The sequence below is a fragment of the Drosophila mojavensis genome, unplaced genomic scaffold (assembly GCF_018153725.1).
Source record: "Drosophila mojavensis isolate 15081-1352.22 unplaced genomic scaffold, ASM1815372v1 contig_136, whole genome shotgun sequence".
NCBI classification, from domain to species: domain Eukaryota; kingdom Metazoa; phylum Arthropoda; class Insecta; order Diptera; family Drosophilidae; genus Drosophila; species Drosophila mojavensis.
In genome coordinates, this window is record NW_025318667.1 from 5,417,973 (window position 1) to 5,434,679 (window position 16,707).

At 41.2% G+C, this 16,707-nt stretch overlaps 2 protein-coding genes across 2 annotated transcripts; one reads left to right on the forward strand and one right to left on the reverse strand.

Annotated features, from left to right (window-relative positions):
- Positions 1-2,220: 2,220 nt before the first annotated feature.
- On the reverse strand, positions 2,221-3,289 carry LOC6585993 (achaete-scute complex protein T3). The gene has a single exon (XM_002011581.4). The coding sequence runs from the start codon at positions 3,188-3,190 to the stop codon at positions 2,333-2,335; it is 858 nt and encodes a 285-aa protein (XP_002011617.2). The 5' UTR covers positions 3,191-3,289; the 3' UTR covers positions 2,221-2,332.
- Positions 3,290-7,763: 4,474 nt separating this feature from the next.
- Positions 7,764-11,306, forward strand: LOC122756838. Its single transcript, XM_044007466.1, has one exon. It carries the CDS (start codon positions 7,764-7,766, stop codon positions 11,304-11,306), a length of 3,543 nt encoding a protein of 1,180 aa, XP_043863401.1.
- Positions 11,307-16,707: the final 5,401 nt, after the last annotated feature.

Consider the following 16,707-nt stretch of genomic DNA (forward strand, 5'->3'; position numbering starts at 1 on the left):
TGCCTCCCTTTTTCGCTCGCTCTGTAGCAAGAGCAGCAGCAGCAGCTTCCTTCCTTCCTTCCGTCCTTTGTTGTGCAGCGTCTTTTGAGGCAAATTCTAGCTGAAAAAAAAAAAATTATTTCAGTTGGCTCGGCGTTTCTTTCGGTTTCCTGTCCTCTCGGCCCGCTGGCTGGGCGGGTCAGATATGCGGAGCAACACCCTACGGACGCTCCTCTCAGCCAGCAGCACTTCCTTTGATTCCTGCACGTGTCCGCTATGGACACATTTGCATAAACTATATTTTGTGGGCGTGTCGCAATTTGCATTTCCCTAGATCGCATTCCCAAAAGCAGACACACACACACATGGCCCACCACCTGGGCATTTAACATAATTATTTCTCAATATTTGGAATGTCCTGCGTCTTGGCACACGCCTAGGAGCATGCAAGCTCTTCCTTTACTCAATTTCATCTGCTGGCCTGGCAACGCGTCAATAATTTAGGGGTAGTCGAGGTGAGGCGCGGCGCAAGTTCTTACCCCGGAAGTGCATTTTATGCCATGTGATTACGTCCAGCTTTTTCCTTTCTGGGGTGCGCCAGACACGTGAGTGCCTGCCTAGCAGCTCCTAGCTTCGTCGCTGTTGCGTTTGGTCCTGCTTCAGTCTCTCAGGCGTGACTGCCTATTTCCGCTGGCGGCCCAGTCGGGCAATTTATGCGCCATTAACAATGCCAAAGACCAAAAATTGTTAAAACTCGTTAAAAACACACACAACAACAACAACAACAACAGCTAAGGCACACCGTGTATATATGTATTATATATCAACAAATATATTTGCTGTTACTTCCGGTCGAGCATTTGATTAGCGCGCGTCATGAGTGGGTTGCCATGGTCGCCCTAGGCAAGCTCATTGCCAGCCAGGAAGTGCTCAAAGTCCTGATGACTCATTATCCATAAAGCACATGTCGATAATTTGTATAGCGAATTCTTGCTGAAAAACATTTCATGAGCAGTTGACCATTTAGGGCGGAGTCGCAAAGGGATCCTTAATGGAATTACCTTAGAGTTACCCATAAAATATTCTCTATATGCATAAAAGAAAGAAAGAAGAAGAAAATGGTATACCATTTTTGCATTAAATATTTAGTTTTTTTTTTTTTTCTAGATTTTCTAAATTTGGCTCGCTTCTACTTTTAGATGTAATCTTTACTCCCTAAGAAATTTCTTTCATATATTTGTCAACTCTTGGATTTGTTTGAAGGACTCTTTAATACCGTCCTTGAATCTAGAGCTCTTCAGATCTATTTATGGAAGTTTATTTCTTCATCTAATACTTCAAGCCACTTAAATGTGCAGAACTTCCATAAATCATAATGTGGATAAGATAGTTGAGCTATTCATATATTCAATGAGTAATTTATACATGCTTGAGTGTTTTTAAATCTTTAGAGTAACCTCTTTAAACAGATTCACCCTTAACTAAAGAACTCGCTGAATAGTCTAAATTTAATTTTATATATTGGACTTGTTTTACATGCAGCATATAGTCAATAGTCCTTACAATCTATTTGAAAATAGATCATATTATTTAAAGATTGATCGAACATATTTAATTTAAAACATTTTTAAAAGAATTTGCTTGTCCTTCTCTCATTTTCTCTCCCTCTCATTCTCTCTCTGTATCTGTAGATCTCTGGTTCAATATCTTTCCAGCTCTTAGCTCTTACCACTCTATTCTTCTAACTTTGTTCCTTAAGTCTTACCATGCTTGCTTTAATACACTTCCAATTTTACTTCTGAAATTTGTTAATATTTTAATATAATTTTTTTTTATATTTTATTTATTTATTTTTTATTTTTTTTAGCATTTTTTTGTAATTCATATATGTGCACCCTCTCTCTTCTCCCTCTCTCTCCCACCCTTTTGTTTTCATTCTTAATAAAGAACATTTGCTGAAATATTTAAGAAATTGTTTTTTTCAATAAGAAAATGTTTAAGTTTGTTTGTTGAGTTTGTTTTAATTCTTAGTTATTATTGCATTTCAATAATAATAATAATAATATAATAATAATAATACTTAGTAACTAGTTTAGTGTCTTCCATGCTTATAACAAAAACTTAGATTATGAAAAAAAAGTATTTAGCCTAGAATTTTTAAATCATTGTCTTCCAAAAAAAAAGGTGGGGCTTATGACTAAGAAACTTCTAGAATCTGGGACTTGGTTGGTTTTTGTTTTCCATTGGTTTTCACTAAGGCAACAGTTATTTTTGTTTTTGTTTTTTTACACTTTGTACAGCATCCTGATGATGTTTTTGGCTTGACTGGATCTTGTTCGCTTCTATATCTCACTCACTGTTCCTGCCACGAGGAGATATAGTCGAGCAGCTCCTCATCATCGGGCTGCTCATCGCTGAAGCTGTCGAACGATTCGAATTTGAATTGATGCTGCAACTGTTGCTGCTGTTGCTGTTGCTGCTGCTGATGCTGCTGCTGTTGGTCCTGATCGGGCAGCTCCTGCTTCACATAGCTGGCCGATAGATCGGAGGCATCGCTATACGAGTGCGTGGGCGAGCTGCTCGAGTGATACGAGTGTCCGGCGTACTGCATGCTTTGCGGTCCCGGCGAGCTGCTGCTGTCGAGACTGTCGTAGCTGCCGTCGTTGCTGATGTCGTCGGTGAGGCTGCTGCTGCTGAAGAGCTGACGCCGCGGCTGTCCATCGTCGAGCATGTCCTGCAGGCCCCGGATATATTCGACGGCAATGCGCAGCGTATCCACTTTGGAGAGTTTCTTGCTGGCGCCGCGTCCCCCGTTCGACAGCGTATTGATGACGGTCTGTGGCAAATGCTGGCGCAAATTGACGAATCCGTTGTTCACCTGCTTGACACGGTTGCGCTCCCTGGCATTGCGACGCGCCACCGATGGCATTTGCTGCTCGCCACCAGCTCCTGCGCCGTATGGCAGATGGGTAAACGTTTGATACTTCTTCTTGGAGAGCATCGGGCCGAGTGTTGTTTGCTGTTGCATATTCTGCAATTGGCTGTTGCCCAGCGGCTGTGGCTTGGGCGCAATCAGCTGATGTTGCTGCTGCTGTTGTTGTTGGTGCTGTAGCTGTTGCTGCAACTGTTGTTGCTGCTGTTGCAATTGCTGCAACATAATGTTGCCAGTGCTCAGCTGGAAGTGCGAATAGCTGCTGCAGACGGTCGTCATGTTTATCCTGAACTGAATGCTGGAGTTGAGCTGAGTTGTTGACTGTGTGGAATCAAATTCCGCAATGATAAACCTCGTCCTGCGCGCTCGCCCTTAAGTAGCTGCCGGCGGCAGCGCTGCCGACTGCGCGACGACTGCGCGAACATGAACTGATCTCTGAGGCTACCTGCCCGAGGGCAGGCACACACAGTCAGAGCCAGCGAGCACAAGTGATCATGCCTGCTCTCTCGGCCTGCCCTTAACTTGCCCTATCTCGCTCTCTCGCTCTCGCCCAATCAATAGGGGTTGCGACGACTGTAGGGGTTGCTCTTACACCCGTGTGGGTGCTAACTCACTCTCCCTCTCCCTCTCTCTCTCTCGCTCAGCCCATTCAACTTGTCTGCTTTTTGTGCTCGTGTGTGTGTGTGTGTGTGTCACAATTCCTTTTTTTTTTCTTTTGGGAAAAACTGCATCGAAATCGAGACTTAAATCTTATGCACAATGATCCTAACTGCTGATCCTTGTCACAGAATACACACAAGACAAGAAAAATATGTATGTAAGAAATGAGAAAGAAGCGAACTCGCTTTTCAATGCACTTCCACTTTTCTTTTTGTCAGGCTAAAAGAAATAAATAAGAAAATTTACTGCGCACTATGCGCCAGCTCGCTCTCTCATACGGACGCCCTCTCTCCCTCTCTCTCTCTCCCTCTCTGTCTCTCTTTCTGTATCTGTGTCGCGATGTGATCCATCATGTGTGCGCCACTGGCTGGCACTTTCGCTGCCTGGCTGGGGAGTTGGGGGCAGGCACTCTGTGATCTGTTTAGGCTGTTGGCCTTGGACAGCAGACGGGGGCAACTGTTCTTTAGCATTAAGCATTTGCCGCATTGCCGCATTTGACACGTGCTTCCGATTCGAGGCTGATTAACATAAAGTTACAACAACAACAGCAACAACAGCAACAACAACAAATCCCACAAGTGTTTGCCCTCTCATGCATATCAAGTGCGAAAGGGGCGTCTGCCCTTGGCTGCATTTGCAACTCATTTGCTTAAAGCTTTGTCACGAAGCTGCAACTTGACGTGCCTGACAGCCGGACAGCTCGACAGCGCGACAGCCATGTGAGCCACGACACTGTCTGAGATGTGGGCATCGTTGTTTTTTCATTTTCAATACTCTTTATAAGACAGCGGGAACATGTGACAGGGGCATATAGGCTGGACTAAGCTATGTGAACTCAGTCACTTCAGCAGCTAGAACTGATATTTTCTAGTTTTAATAATTGGGCAATGGATATACATATATATTTTACACCACTGCCACCTGAAATATTTGGTATATTATTCTCTTTTAGCATAATTTTAGATAATAATATAATACTAATATGTGGTAGATCTTTACCTACCTTATTAAACCTATGAATTATAAGAGCTAGAGCTGTGAAATTTACTTTGCTTTTATCTTATCATCTCATTGAATTTACATATGGGTAATTTAATTTTGAATTTTTGTTTAAATATATAATATTATACATATAGTAAATACTTTTCAAAACATTAAGATTTTTTGACATTGTAATCTTAGTGGTAGGAAATTTGAATTCAATCGAATAATTTATACGTATGCCATGTATGCAAGTCGTAGACCATTCTAACCTTAAAGACCTCAGAAACTAGCAGAGCTAGAGCTCAACAATTTGGTATGAGATTATCATTTATCATCAATTTGAATAATATTAACCTATTCACCTCACCTATATTTGTGATAGACAGTAAGTTTCAATTTTTCCCATACTTTTACTTATAAGATCTAGGGAAACTTGTATTTTTATTGTACAAAATTTTTAAGACTTTGGATCTAAAGGTATAGTTGCCAAATTTTATATTGGATTGATTTAAGCTAACAGATATTTGCTGAATATACATATATTATTAACATTATTATTATTATCATTATTATTTTTATTATTATTATTATTATTATTATTATTTTATTTTATTATTATTTATTTTTTTGATTAACAGTCTTTATTTAATAGTTTTGAATAGATTCTATATTTACAAGTTCATTATTAGCTTGATTATATTTTATACTTTTTATATTTCTATTATTTTATATTTTTATTATTTTATATATTTTTATTTTTATGTCAGAGTGAGTATACTTTTCATACATACGTACGTAAAAATATTTATAAAGCCAAAGTCTGTTCTGAGTTGTAAATATGAATACTATATTGTTTATTATAAACCTAGTTAAACAAATGTTTTACTAGGTCTAAGACTGGCTACCTGTGTCTGTCTCTTATATGCTCTCTTCATTAACTATGAGAGCATATAAGAGATCTAAGCAATTGTTGCTATAACAACTTTCTTATAGTCAAGAGTCCATTGCATAAGTAATATATATATATATATATAGTTAAAATCGTAAGCAAAATGCATCCATACATAAGTATGATATATATAACATAGTATATACCCGATCGTATTAATATTCATACAATATGTACTTTTGCCTGATTTTACAGAGTATCTTTGCAGTTGGTTTTCAGAGTTTGTTCGAGTTGATTCTTCATTCTCGGGCCTCTGGTCATGCTTAAGCTCTTGGCGCTAGGCAGAGACGTGGCCACGTGCGTCTCGCTGGCTATTTATACGCCCGCAACAAGTGAAGTGGTCCCCCCACCCATAAAGCACACTCATAAATTTGTTATGGGCAGCAACAATGTTGCTGATCGACGAGGATCAGAATCCACGGCTACGGCTACGGTTGCTGCTTCGGCTACAGCTTCGTCAGTTTAGGTTGATTTTCAAATACCGTTACAGTTGTTGCACCGAACTCGCAGGGGTAACGAGATTGCGCCCCCCAATAAATGCATAAATGTGAATAACAACGTTGATTAACCTTAAGCAGGCAGCTGCCTCAACGAATGCAATTTTTTTCAAGGGGTTTTCAGGTTCAGCAGGTCTCGGCCTCTGCAGCGTTCTCTCTGCGTGGTTTGTTTAATCGTTTTTTAAAAGCTGCCAACGATTCGATTTTGTTTCTTCTTCTTCGTGCTGCAGTTTTTTTTTTTTTTTTCATTAATGCATTTCTAATATAACCCAGAGGCAAATGCTTTGCGTCATCGCCTACACGCCCAGCGAGCGTGGAATTCTCCCCAAAAACGTATATGAAAATCCATTTTCAACTCTTTTATTTTCCATTTTCCACAACACACCCACAAAAAAATGATGTTTTGGTAGCATTTTAATTAGCTTCTGCATTTCGATTACATCAGTTTTTGATTAATTAAAGTGCATGTAATGCCTAAGGGTTGTGTGAATGAGAACAGGTAGCTCTCAGGGTCCTGCAGGTATGCCAGGAGTCAACAGGATCAATTGCCAGGGTTGTCAGGCTGATCCATTTAGACAGTCAGCTGGCGGCATCTATGACACATTCCCATTTCGGTTACATTCCAATTGGATGTAATGGGAGTCGGTGGTGTTTGCTGCAGCGCCATCTAGCGTTTGATTTGACCAGCAATGAGAATGTTGTAAATCCAATTGGTAATTGGTTGGGAAAAATGTGGGGAAGGGCTATGAAGTGGCAATGAAATTAGAGAGCTGGGAGTAAATTAATGAATTGTGTTTAAATATAGTTGAAAGGATGTATGAATCTAAGGGTCAGGAGAGCTGTTTGAATATATAGGCAATATAGATTGTATCTAGATTTGTACATTCTAGATTCTAGATCAAAAGATGTCTTTTTTTTTTCATTTCATAGTTCTCATTCTAGTGAATGGGTTCTGTCCTAGTTCATTCCTATATTTAAACCTCAATATAAACAGTAAAAAAATGAAATAGGATTTTTATTTCAAATTTTAAGCATTTAATTTTTATGATATAAACCAAAATATTAGTTTAATTTACTGTTGAGGAACCATTTGTCATTTTTTTGCACATTTATCATTTTTTAGCATATTTGTCATTTTTTAGTATAATTTGTAGCTTTCATTATTATCGGCGAATGAAGAGCCGCATCGAGATCAATTATCGGTTAAGTCGATAAACTTATGTTAGTATTCAGTAAGCAAACGAACGGACAAGTTGAGCGTACCAGCAATTGGCTGTTATAGTTCATATAAAATAAAGAAATGTTTAATTATTCATCATAAATTTGGTCCTTCGAGCCGGAGCCGTTGGGCATTGCTACTGAATGTTCACTTGGAGTTGTTGGAAACAGCACGCACTATTGGAAAAGTGACGTGTTTTGTCTTGTATTGTATTTGCTGCTGGAGACGCAGCATTTGCAAATTCTTGAAATTACGTATCGATATTTGGCATCATACGTAATAAACAGCACGCACTATTGGAAAAGTGACGTGTTTTGTCTTGTCGTGTTTTTGCTGCTGGAGACGCAGCAATTGCAAATTCTTGGAATTACGTATCGATATTTGGCATCATACGTAATACGCAGTACGCACTATTGGAAAAGTGCGGTGATTTGTCGTAATGGTTTGTTCGGCTGCTAGAGACGCAGCAATTTCATCACATTAATTTAATACCTGGCTATTTTGGACAACTTGGATTGACTGCTGGCAACGCAGCAAGCTGCAATGGAAAATCTACGTACTTTACTGGGAGCCAGTATTTCTGGATATGCGGAGCATCCACCTGAGGGCTGCACCTTCTACGATATTGATACCAAATTGGACACGCTGGTTCAAGTTTGGAAGCAGTTTGTAAGCCTTGGTGACGAACTTTATAAATATGAAGATGTGCAGGGATATGTGGATCCAGCAAGTGACAACAATGTATATGAGGAGCGCTTTGAACGAGCTTGTGCTCTTCTTAAGACACTACATGCTGAGTACAAACCCCACAAACTGGAAGAAGCCAATACCACAACTAATGTGCTTGGGGAAGTAGATAATTCACCCATCCAAGGCATTTTACAACAAATACAGCAACAGTCTTATATGCAAATACAACAATTACAGCAACAATCTCAGATGCAAATGCAGACTATGGAGCACCTAATACAACGACTGCTACCACAGCAGGTGGATAACGAGTCACCGTCAGGCTCACAGCAAGGCGCAGGACCATCAGTGAAGGATTGGGAACTGCCACGGATTCATATCACACCATTTGATGGAGATTATAAGGAATGGCACGCATTTAAGGGTCTATTCGACAGTGCCGTTCACAGCAAGACAACGTTGACGAATATCCAGAAGTATCATCACTTAAAATCTTGTTTAAAAGGAGAAGCTGCGAAACTTATTCAGCATCTGCCCTTAGCCGATGCCAACTATGAAATAGCTTGGAATTCATTAGTTGATCGGTACGAGAAGCCTCGCTATTTGGTAAACGTGTTGCTGGATACATTTACTGGACTGCCCAAGGTTGCGGATCAAAACCCAGCATCGCTTCGATCGCTAACAAACGAAGCTGGTACCGTAATTCGGGCATTAGACGCCTCTGGACAAACGGATCGGGATTGTTGGCTGATTTACTTGCTCATGGCAAAGGTTGATGACACCACACGTCGTGAATGGTACGAAAAGAGTCAAGATATAGCAAATCCTACGATAACGCAGTTGCTCAAGTTCCTGGATGCACGTTGTGATCGGCTGGAGCTCAGTCAATCTGCAACTACGACAAGCAGCAAGCCTAGACAGGACAGAGGTACCAGGAACGCACATGCGCTACTCGCCACTTCAGAGCGCTGTGCAAAGTGCAACAAGGAACACGCATTGATGGCATGTACACAATTTTTGGATTTATCTATTCAGCAGCGATATGCCTTTGCAAAGTCCAAACACATGTGCTTTAATTGTTTGAGACTTGGCCATGGAGTGAACGCTTGCACATCGAAGTCATCTTGTAAGCATTGCAAGCGCCGACATCACTCACTCTTGCACTTCGACCAACGTAACACTAAGGACAAGGATGACCCACAGCAACATCAGCAGGATGATTCAAATGAGGCACCAGGTGCTAGCACAGTAGTAGCACTGACGAACGCCGTTAATACTTCAAAAGGTGGCAAGGGTGCAAATATGAGAAGTACACTGCCAACGGCGCAGGTGTATGTGCGCAATTCTCGAGGACAAGACGTTGTTTGCCGCATATTGTTGGACTGCGGCTCGGAGTTGTCCTACGTTTCGGAACGGTGTATCCAGACATTGGGTCTGGCCCGTTCACACTCTCGCATCTCTATATCTGGAATATCATCAATCAAGGCAGAAACAACAAGAGGGCTCTGTTCACTACATATCAAGTCGCGAGTGTCAGATGCATCTCTTGTGGTCAAGGCACACGTGCTTGGAAACATTACTTCGACACTGATGAGAGAAACTATAAATGCAGCAGACCTCTCTATGTTTAGCGGCCACACCCTGGCAGACGCCGCATTTAATACCAACGCTTCAATCGACATTTTGCTTGGTAACGATCACATTTGGACGGTTCTTACTGGAGATAAGCTGTGTAATCTTCAGGGGAACACAATTGCTATTGATTCAATATTTGGATGGATCATCACATCAGTGGCAGGAGCGTGTACAACCACAACTACGTCACTCCTAGCTACCATGGACATCAACACATTGTTGCAACGGTTTTGGGAACTGGAAGAACTTCCATCGTTCACGTCTGCCAATAAAGAAGATGAGTTAGTGGAGACTCATTTCGTCCAAACACACTCCCGTAATGCCGAAGGGAGATACATCGTCGAGCTACCATTCAAGCAAGGGAACCCAGAGTTTGCAGACACCTATCATGGAGCCAAGTCTCGCTTCTTGGCAGTTGAGCGTCGTTTAATGAGGGATGCAGCTTTACGATCGAAGTATGTGCAATTCATGAGGGAGTACATACAACTGGATCACATGAAGGAGGTGGATGCAGAAGAAGACGCCACTTCGAAGAAGGTTTTCTACATGCCGCACCATCCAGTGCTAGGGGCAAAGCTGCGTGTGGTATTTGATGGCTCATTTCAAGACCAAGATGGTCGGTCTCTAAACGATGCGCTTCATATTGGTCCATGTATACAACGCAATCTCTTCAACGTATGCATGAGGTTTCGAATGCACAAGTTTGTATTTTCGGCTGATATTGTGAAGATGTTTAGACAAATTTTGGTTGCATCTAAACATCAGGACTTTCAACGAATATTATGGAGAGAACATCCGTCAGCACCATTGAAACACTTCAGACTCTGCACAGTTACATACGGGACTGCGTCTGCGCCATTCCTCGCAGTCCGGGTGTTAGAACAACTTGCCAAGGACCACGAGAATGAGTTTCCTAGAGCAGCTAAGATATTACTTGAGGATTTCTACGTGGACGATGTATTAACAGGAGCCATGACAGAGGAAGAACTTATTGACATTCAAACTGAGCTGGTTGCACTCATGTCACGTGCGCAACTGGAATTGGGAAAATGGATCTCAAATAGCACACGACTATGCACCGCGCAAGGTGATAGAGTCAGCATGTCAACAGCAACATCAAAGGTATTAGGACTACATTGGGATCCTGGAGAAGACAACCTTGCATACAACATTGTATTATCGGAGACTGCAAGCTGCACAAAGCGACAAGTGCTATCCGATGTAGCACACATTTTTGATCCTCTGGGCATTTTGGCACCAGTGGTAGTCCAATTCAAGATTCTACTGCAAGAACTTTGGTTGCTTGATTTGGATTGGGACTCTGAACTTCCGATGAAACAGGCGCACTCTTGGCAGATGCATCGCAAGGACATTTCGTCGCTACAACAGCTCAAGATACCTCGCTTCATAGACAGTCACATGGATCACATCGAGTTACATGCATTCTCAGACGCTTCGCTTAAGGCATACTCTGCGGTCGTCTACAGCAGAGTTGAGTATAGTGACGGCTCTATAGGAGTATATCTTGTTGCTGCTAAGACTCGCGTCGCACCTTTAAAACTAGCAACGCGGCCACGCCTCGAACTGTGTGGAGCTCTACTGCTGACTAGACTTGTTAAGGCAATTCAAGCTAGTTTGGGCAAGAAGGAAGTGAAGCATTGCAGCAACGACCCAAATGGTCTACCAAAATGCCTAACATATCCCTTGGAGACATTGTACTCATCAAGGATTCGCATACGCCTCCAGCAACATGGAACTTAGGACGCGTAATCGAAGTGTACCCAGGAGAGGATGGATTAGTACGGGCAGTTAAACTCAAGGTCGTTTCTGGAGAGATTATACGACCCATCACGAAGATAGCAGCTCTACCACATTCTGAAACGGAGTTTCAGGGGGGGCCGGGATGTTGAGGAACCATTTGTCATTTTTTTGCACATTTATCATTTTTTAGCATATTTGTCATTTTTTAGTATAATTTGTAGCTTTCATTATTATCGGCGAATGAAGAGCCGCATCGAGATCAATTATCGGTTAAGTCGATAAACTTATGTTAGTATTCAGTAAGCAAACGAACGGACAAGTTGAGCGTACCAGCAATTGGCTGTTATAGTTCATATAAAATAAAGAAATGTTTAATTATTCATCATTTACGTATTCTTTTTTTATGGGATATAAAGGTATTCTAGATTGCATCATAGTTTGAGTAATTTCTAGATTCTAGATCAAAAGATGTATAATTTTTCTTCATTTCACAGTTCTTATTCTGGGACTAGTAATCTGTCCTAGCTGATTCCATCCTTCCTTACTTCAGGCGTTTAATTTTTATGATATAAACCAAAATATTAGTTTAATATTACGTATTTTGTTTTTGGAATATTTATTTGATAATATCAACTACTTAACCTGATTGATTTGTTATCAACAGCCTTTCTTAACTTGGATTTTTACAGCTGCCTTTCATTCCTATTTTCCTTGTTGCCTTCTGAGAACTCTGGCAAGTGTCTTTACATCTGTTCCGAGTCACTTTTACTAGCTGCACGTAGAACGGAAGCACACGTTAAGTGTCAACACTTTCGCTTCTGTAGGCGCTCTAGCCAGCTATCGTAGCTATCTAACGATATCGATATGACAATTAATTACGCACTTTATGTGACAGTTCGGTTCATTAAGGCTAATTGAGATTCCGTACAGCAGCCACGGCCGGAGCATATCCAACGCTCAACTCTAAGAAACCGCTGGCCGCACGTACGCATCGAACAAGTGCAAGACGTGATGGAGTAGGTCAGCATATTTACAGACATTTACAGTTTGACATGATTTTGTTCTCTGATCTTGGTTTCAGTTTCGGTTTCGATGTTGGTCAATTCGCACGATAACGATATCATGAGCGTGAAATCTATCGCCCTTTGGATACCCATTCATAAAGAAATTTAGTGGGTATGATAGGCTGCGAAACAATAAAAAAATATAGAGAGAAAGTAGGGATGCTTAGGATATATTTGATGTATATCATGTAAAAGGAATGTCTTCTATATATTCTTCAAATACATATATGTATAAAAGGCTATACTTATATACCATATACATATAACCATCTATTCTTTCTTGGCATCTCTCTATATTTTCGTAATTTCAATATTTTGAGTACTTCTCGAGATCTAGAAACGATAGAGATACCAAATTTTTGATATACGTATTTTTATCGATTAAGCGATTGAAAATAATTTTTTTTGAGTACCTATGATATGTATCTATAAAAATATAAACATTTAATTCATATAGAGACCTGCAGCTATTCGCGATAGTATAAGTTTACTAAATGGAATTTGTCAACATCGATCATTTGATCGATATACATACTATCGATAACTAATAAACTGCAGGGTAGCTACCAGTTCATCATGGCTATTTAACCATATGTAGGGTGTTAAGGGTGTTTCTGGCTTATCGCAAATCATATGCTCAGCGTTGTCTGTTTTTTTTATCCTTCTGCCTCTTCATCTTCGTGTCGATTGTCAACACATTAATTTGATTTTTTATGGCTGTTATTGAGTCGGAATCAAATGAAAGAAACATCAAGCGGAAATTGTTAGTGTAGTACGATGTAAAAGTGAAAAAATGAAGATTGAGAGAAAGGGGAAGAGGAAGAAGTTTTGAGCGTGTGGCGCAAGATTTGGCTTAAAAGGGATTTGTATACTGTGCGCAGGAGTGTATGTGTGTGTGTGTGTGTGTATGTGTGCTCGCTGAACTGGGGAGCATTGGATTTGCGATTCGCACGATCACACCTAATAACGGTAATTTACACGCACGCCACTCGTCGTGCGATAATTGCGAGGGCACAGGATATGCCAGGCTTAGCTTAAAAAAAAGACAAACGAAACAACTACGGAAAAAAAGTCAAAGAGAGTTCTCCTGCCTGAAGAGCTCCCATGAGCTGCTGATGAGTTGAGTGAGATAACAGTGCCGCAGCAGTTATTAAAAACGCTACGGCGGCGGCGGCGGTGGCGGCGATGTTTGAGCTGCCTCTACGCGCTGCCGTTGCAGTAACCGAATACGCCGCCAAGTGCGAAAAAAAAACACACACACAGCAACAATAACAACAACAGCGGCAAAATCGCAGCTTTAAAAAATGTTGTCGAGGTGTGAAAAATAACTGGGCACAGGTAGCCAAGCCAGCAACAACAAGTCCAGCCAATGGGGGGAGCCAGGGGGCCAGGTGAGGGAGGCTGGGCCTGAAGCCTGTTCCTGGGCACGCATCGAAGGTGTTGAAAGCTTTGCGCTTCTAAGAAACGTTTGTCGTTGTTGGTGCTGTTGTTGCTGTTGTTGTTGTTGTTGTTGTTGTTGTGATTTCGGCTGGTTGATATGAGAAGCGGCGCGTTACTTCTGTAGTACGGCATCGATGCGGTAAGCAGCGGCTCCCCACACCACACAACGAAGATGATATTTGTCGATGGTGTCCGAGGTGTTAAAATTACCCCAAAGGTACATAATAATTACCTTAAATTGCAAAAACAGCGAAATAAATTTTCAAACTGCCAGAGACAGCGCTGCCCAGAGCCGAGTTACGATAGCTAGAGGTACGTGCGCCCCTTACCCTCTCTCCGCTCTTTCAAAGGCAAAGGCCGAGAGAGAGAGAGAGAAAGAGTAAGAGAGAGAGACAGCGAGAGAGCAGGACTTTAGCAACGGCAGGCCGAACTTGAAATACACTCATGCATATGCCATATTTTAGTTTCAACTGCTGAGGGATTTATGCTAGAGAAATATATGTATGTATTAGGACTACGATTCTATTGAGATCTAACTACCTTACAAGTATAAAGTATCAAATACCAAAAAATTATTTATCATGTCGTATATAAAGTGTATTTTCCACCGTTCTTAGCAAAAGCTCATCTCTTGGTATCCTTCCTGAGAAAAGTTCAAGGATTCGTTGTCTATCTGATTGTCTAAAATCATCATTTGAGGGTCTACTCAAGGTTTCTCTGCGAAAAGAATCTTTCCTTAGTATATTTAAAAAACAACAACAATTTTCCCAAGGATCCTCCCTAATGATTAATCCCGAAAGATCTTTCCCTACGCTTCTTATGGGTTTTTCCCCCTATATTATCACCAAAGATCATTCCCTGAGCTTTATCGCAGGAGAGAACATTTTAAGGAATACTTCATACAGAACCAATCCATGCTTACAGTTCATACAGTATATATTTTTTTTAAGCTCTTCCATATGGCGGACTAGCAATGATTCTCTCTGGGATTTGTTTCTGGGAATGTCTTCAAGCAGTCTGACTGAGTGTCTTCCTATTAACCTTTTCTACAACTGCAATCCGACTCTTTATGAGAATATCTAACAGAAGCAAAGACTAGATGCTGATTATACATAAATCATTCGAATAAGCTTCAGAATCGATGGCAAAATTTTAATACCCTGACGCAGAGCATTCAAAAGTAGTGAACAAAAATTTTATTCAGCGGCCACGTTTGAAGCGCGCCCAAGAAGAAGAAGAAGCAGCAGCAGGAGCAGCCGCCGCCGCTGAAGCGTTGCCAGATCGTTACGTTTGGCATGCAAATGCCGCCGTATGGGGCGTGTGTCCTCCATAAAAATTGAATGCGGTGTTGCGGTAATTAAGCCAGGGCAGCATCAAGGAGGTGTTTTGTGTCTGCTGTGCCCCCTCATGTATCGATGGGGACATTTTGTGAGTGCTCTGGCCGAAGAGTAATGACAAGACGCGTCTTTAGACGCAGCTCAAGTGGTTGCCACAGGCTGCGGCGATCTATTTAATTAATTGCTAACAAGTCGCAAAATGTTTAAATGCTTTATGGCAGGCAGGCAGGCTGGATCGATGGCTGGATCTCTGGCTGGCTGCAAGGCAGGATGGAGATGGCCACAGAGTTGATGCTGTGAGGTCGCCTTGAAAGCGCTTTGGGCCTTTGCCATAAAGACAAATTGTGGCAGCTTCAGTGCAGCGAAAAGCTGTTGCTGCTGCTGGCTGGGCATTTGTGAGGCGGCCATAAAGCTGGGTGAGATTTTTTGGGGAACTGACAAACGTGACGATCCATATATATGTCACATATAAAATATATATATATATAGAGAGAGAGAGAGATTTCTTTTATGGCCTAGGTCATGTATGAGGTCTACAGTATGTGGTATATAGGAGGCATATATAGAGAGTATATATGGTATATATAGTCAGTGCATTGGCATGCCTTGCTGGAGTGCTTAAAGCTCATGCGTGTTGACAGTTTTTTTTTTTTTTTTTTTTTTGGGTGCAGACAAATGAGAGAGGAAGCCAGTTGGACGACATGAATGTCAACGCGATTGTGATCATGATTATGATCAAGATCTTCTTGTTGCTGTTGCTGTTGGGTTGATCTTGGCTGAAGCGCGAAGCGTATTTATCACAGTGAGAAATGAGTTGTGAGGCAGCAATTATCATTAAAAGTAACATGACAGCTCAAGTGCCGCAGAGCACAGACAGAGAGAGCAAGAGAGAGAGAGAGAGAGGGAGAGGGAAAGAGTGTGGTGAGTAGGGCAGCACGAGTGAGAGCTAGTGAAAATCTGTTCAGTTTAGATTGATCTGTGCCTAATTAATGATGGGTGCCCCATGGCTTAAGACCCGCAAAATTATGCAAAATAAATTAGAGAGAAAAAAGTAAACAGAAGACAGAAAACAAAATGAAAACAAATAAATAAAGATAGCTCCAGGGATTTGCGCTCCTTTGGTGGAAAACAAACAAAGTTAATGAATTTGCGGTTCGTGGTGATGGAGCGACAGGCGCAGCGGGTGGAAGACGAGTAGCACACGCCAGCGCACAAATATCGAATTCCGCTGAAAAAAAAATTCAAAAATATAACAAAAATTGTTGTATATGTATAGCCCACTGTGCGGCTCACTGTTACAATTTCAATTTTCTTTAGAAAACAAAGCGAAATTTATTTGTTGTTGTTGTTTTTTTCTGCTATCTGTTTCTGTTTGCCTTTTTTGATGTAATTTTTCATGCGCGTTTTTATTTTTTTTCTTCGTTTCATTCTCTGTCGATGCGAAGCAGATGCAATTAATCTAAATCCAATTATAAGACAAAGCGCAGCAAGGACCATTACACACAGAGCAAAAAGTCTTCAGACTGTATCTGTATCTGTAGCTGTAGCTGTAGCTGCATC

What these genes read in the sequence shown, in the direction of transcription:
- LOC122756838 (XM_044007466.1), top strand. Translation starts at nt 7,764, where the DNA reads ATGGAAAATCTACGTACTTTACTGGGAGCCAGTATTTCTGGATATGCG.
- LOC6585993 (XM_002011581.4), bottom strand. Translation starts at nt 3,190, where the DNA reads ATGACGACCGTCTGCAGCAGCTATTCGCACTTCCAGCTGAGCACTGGC.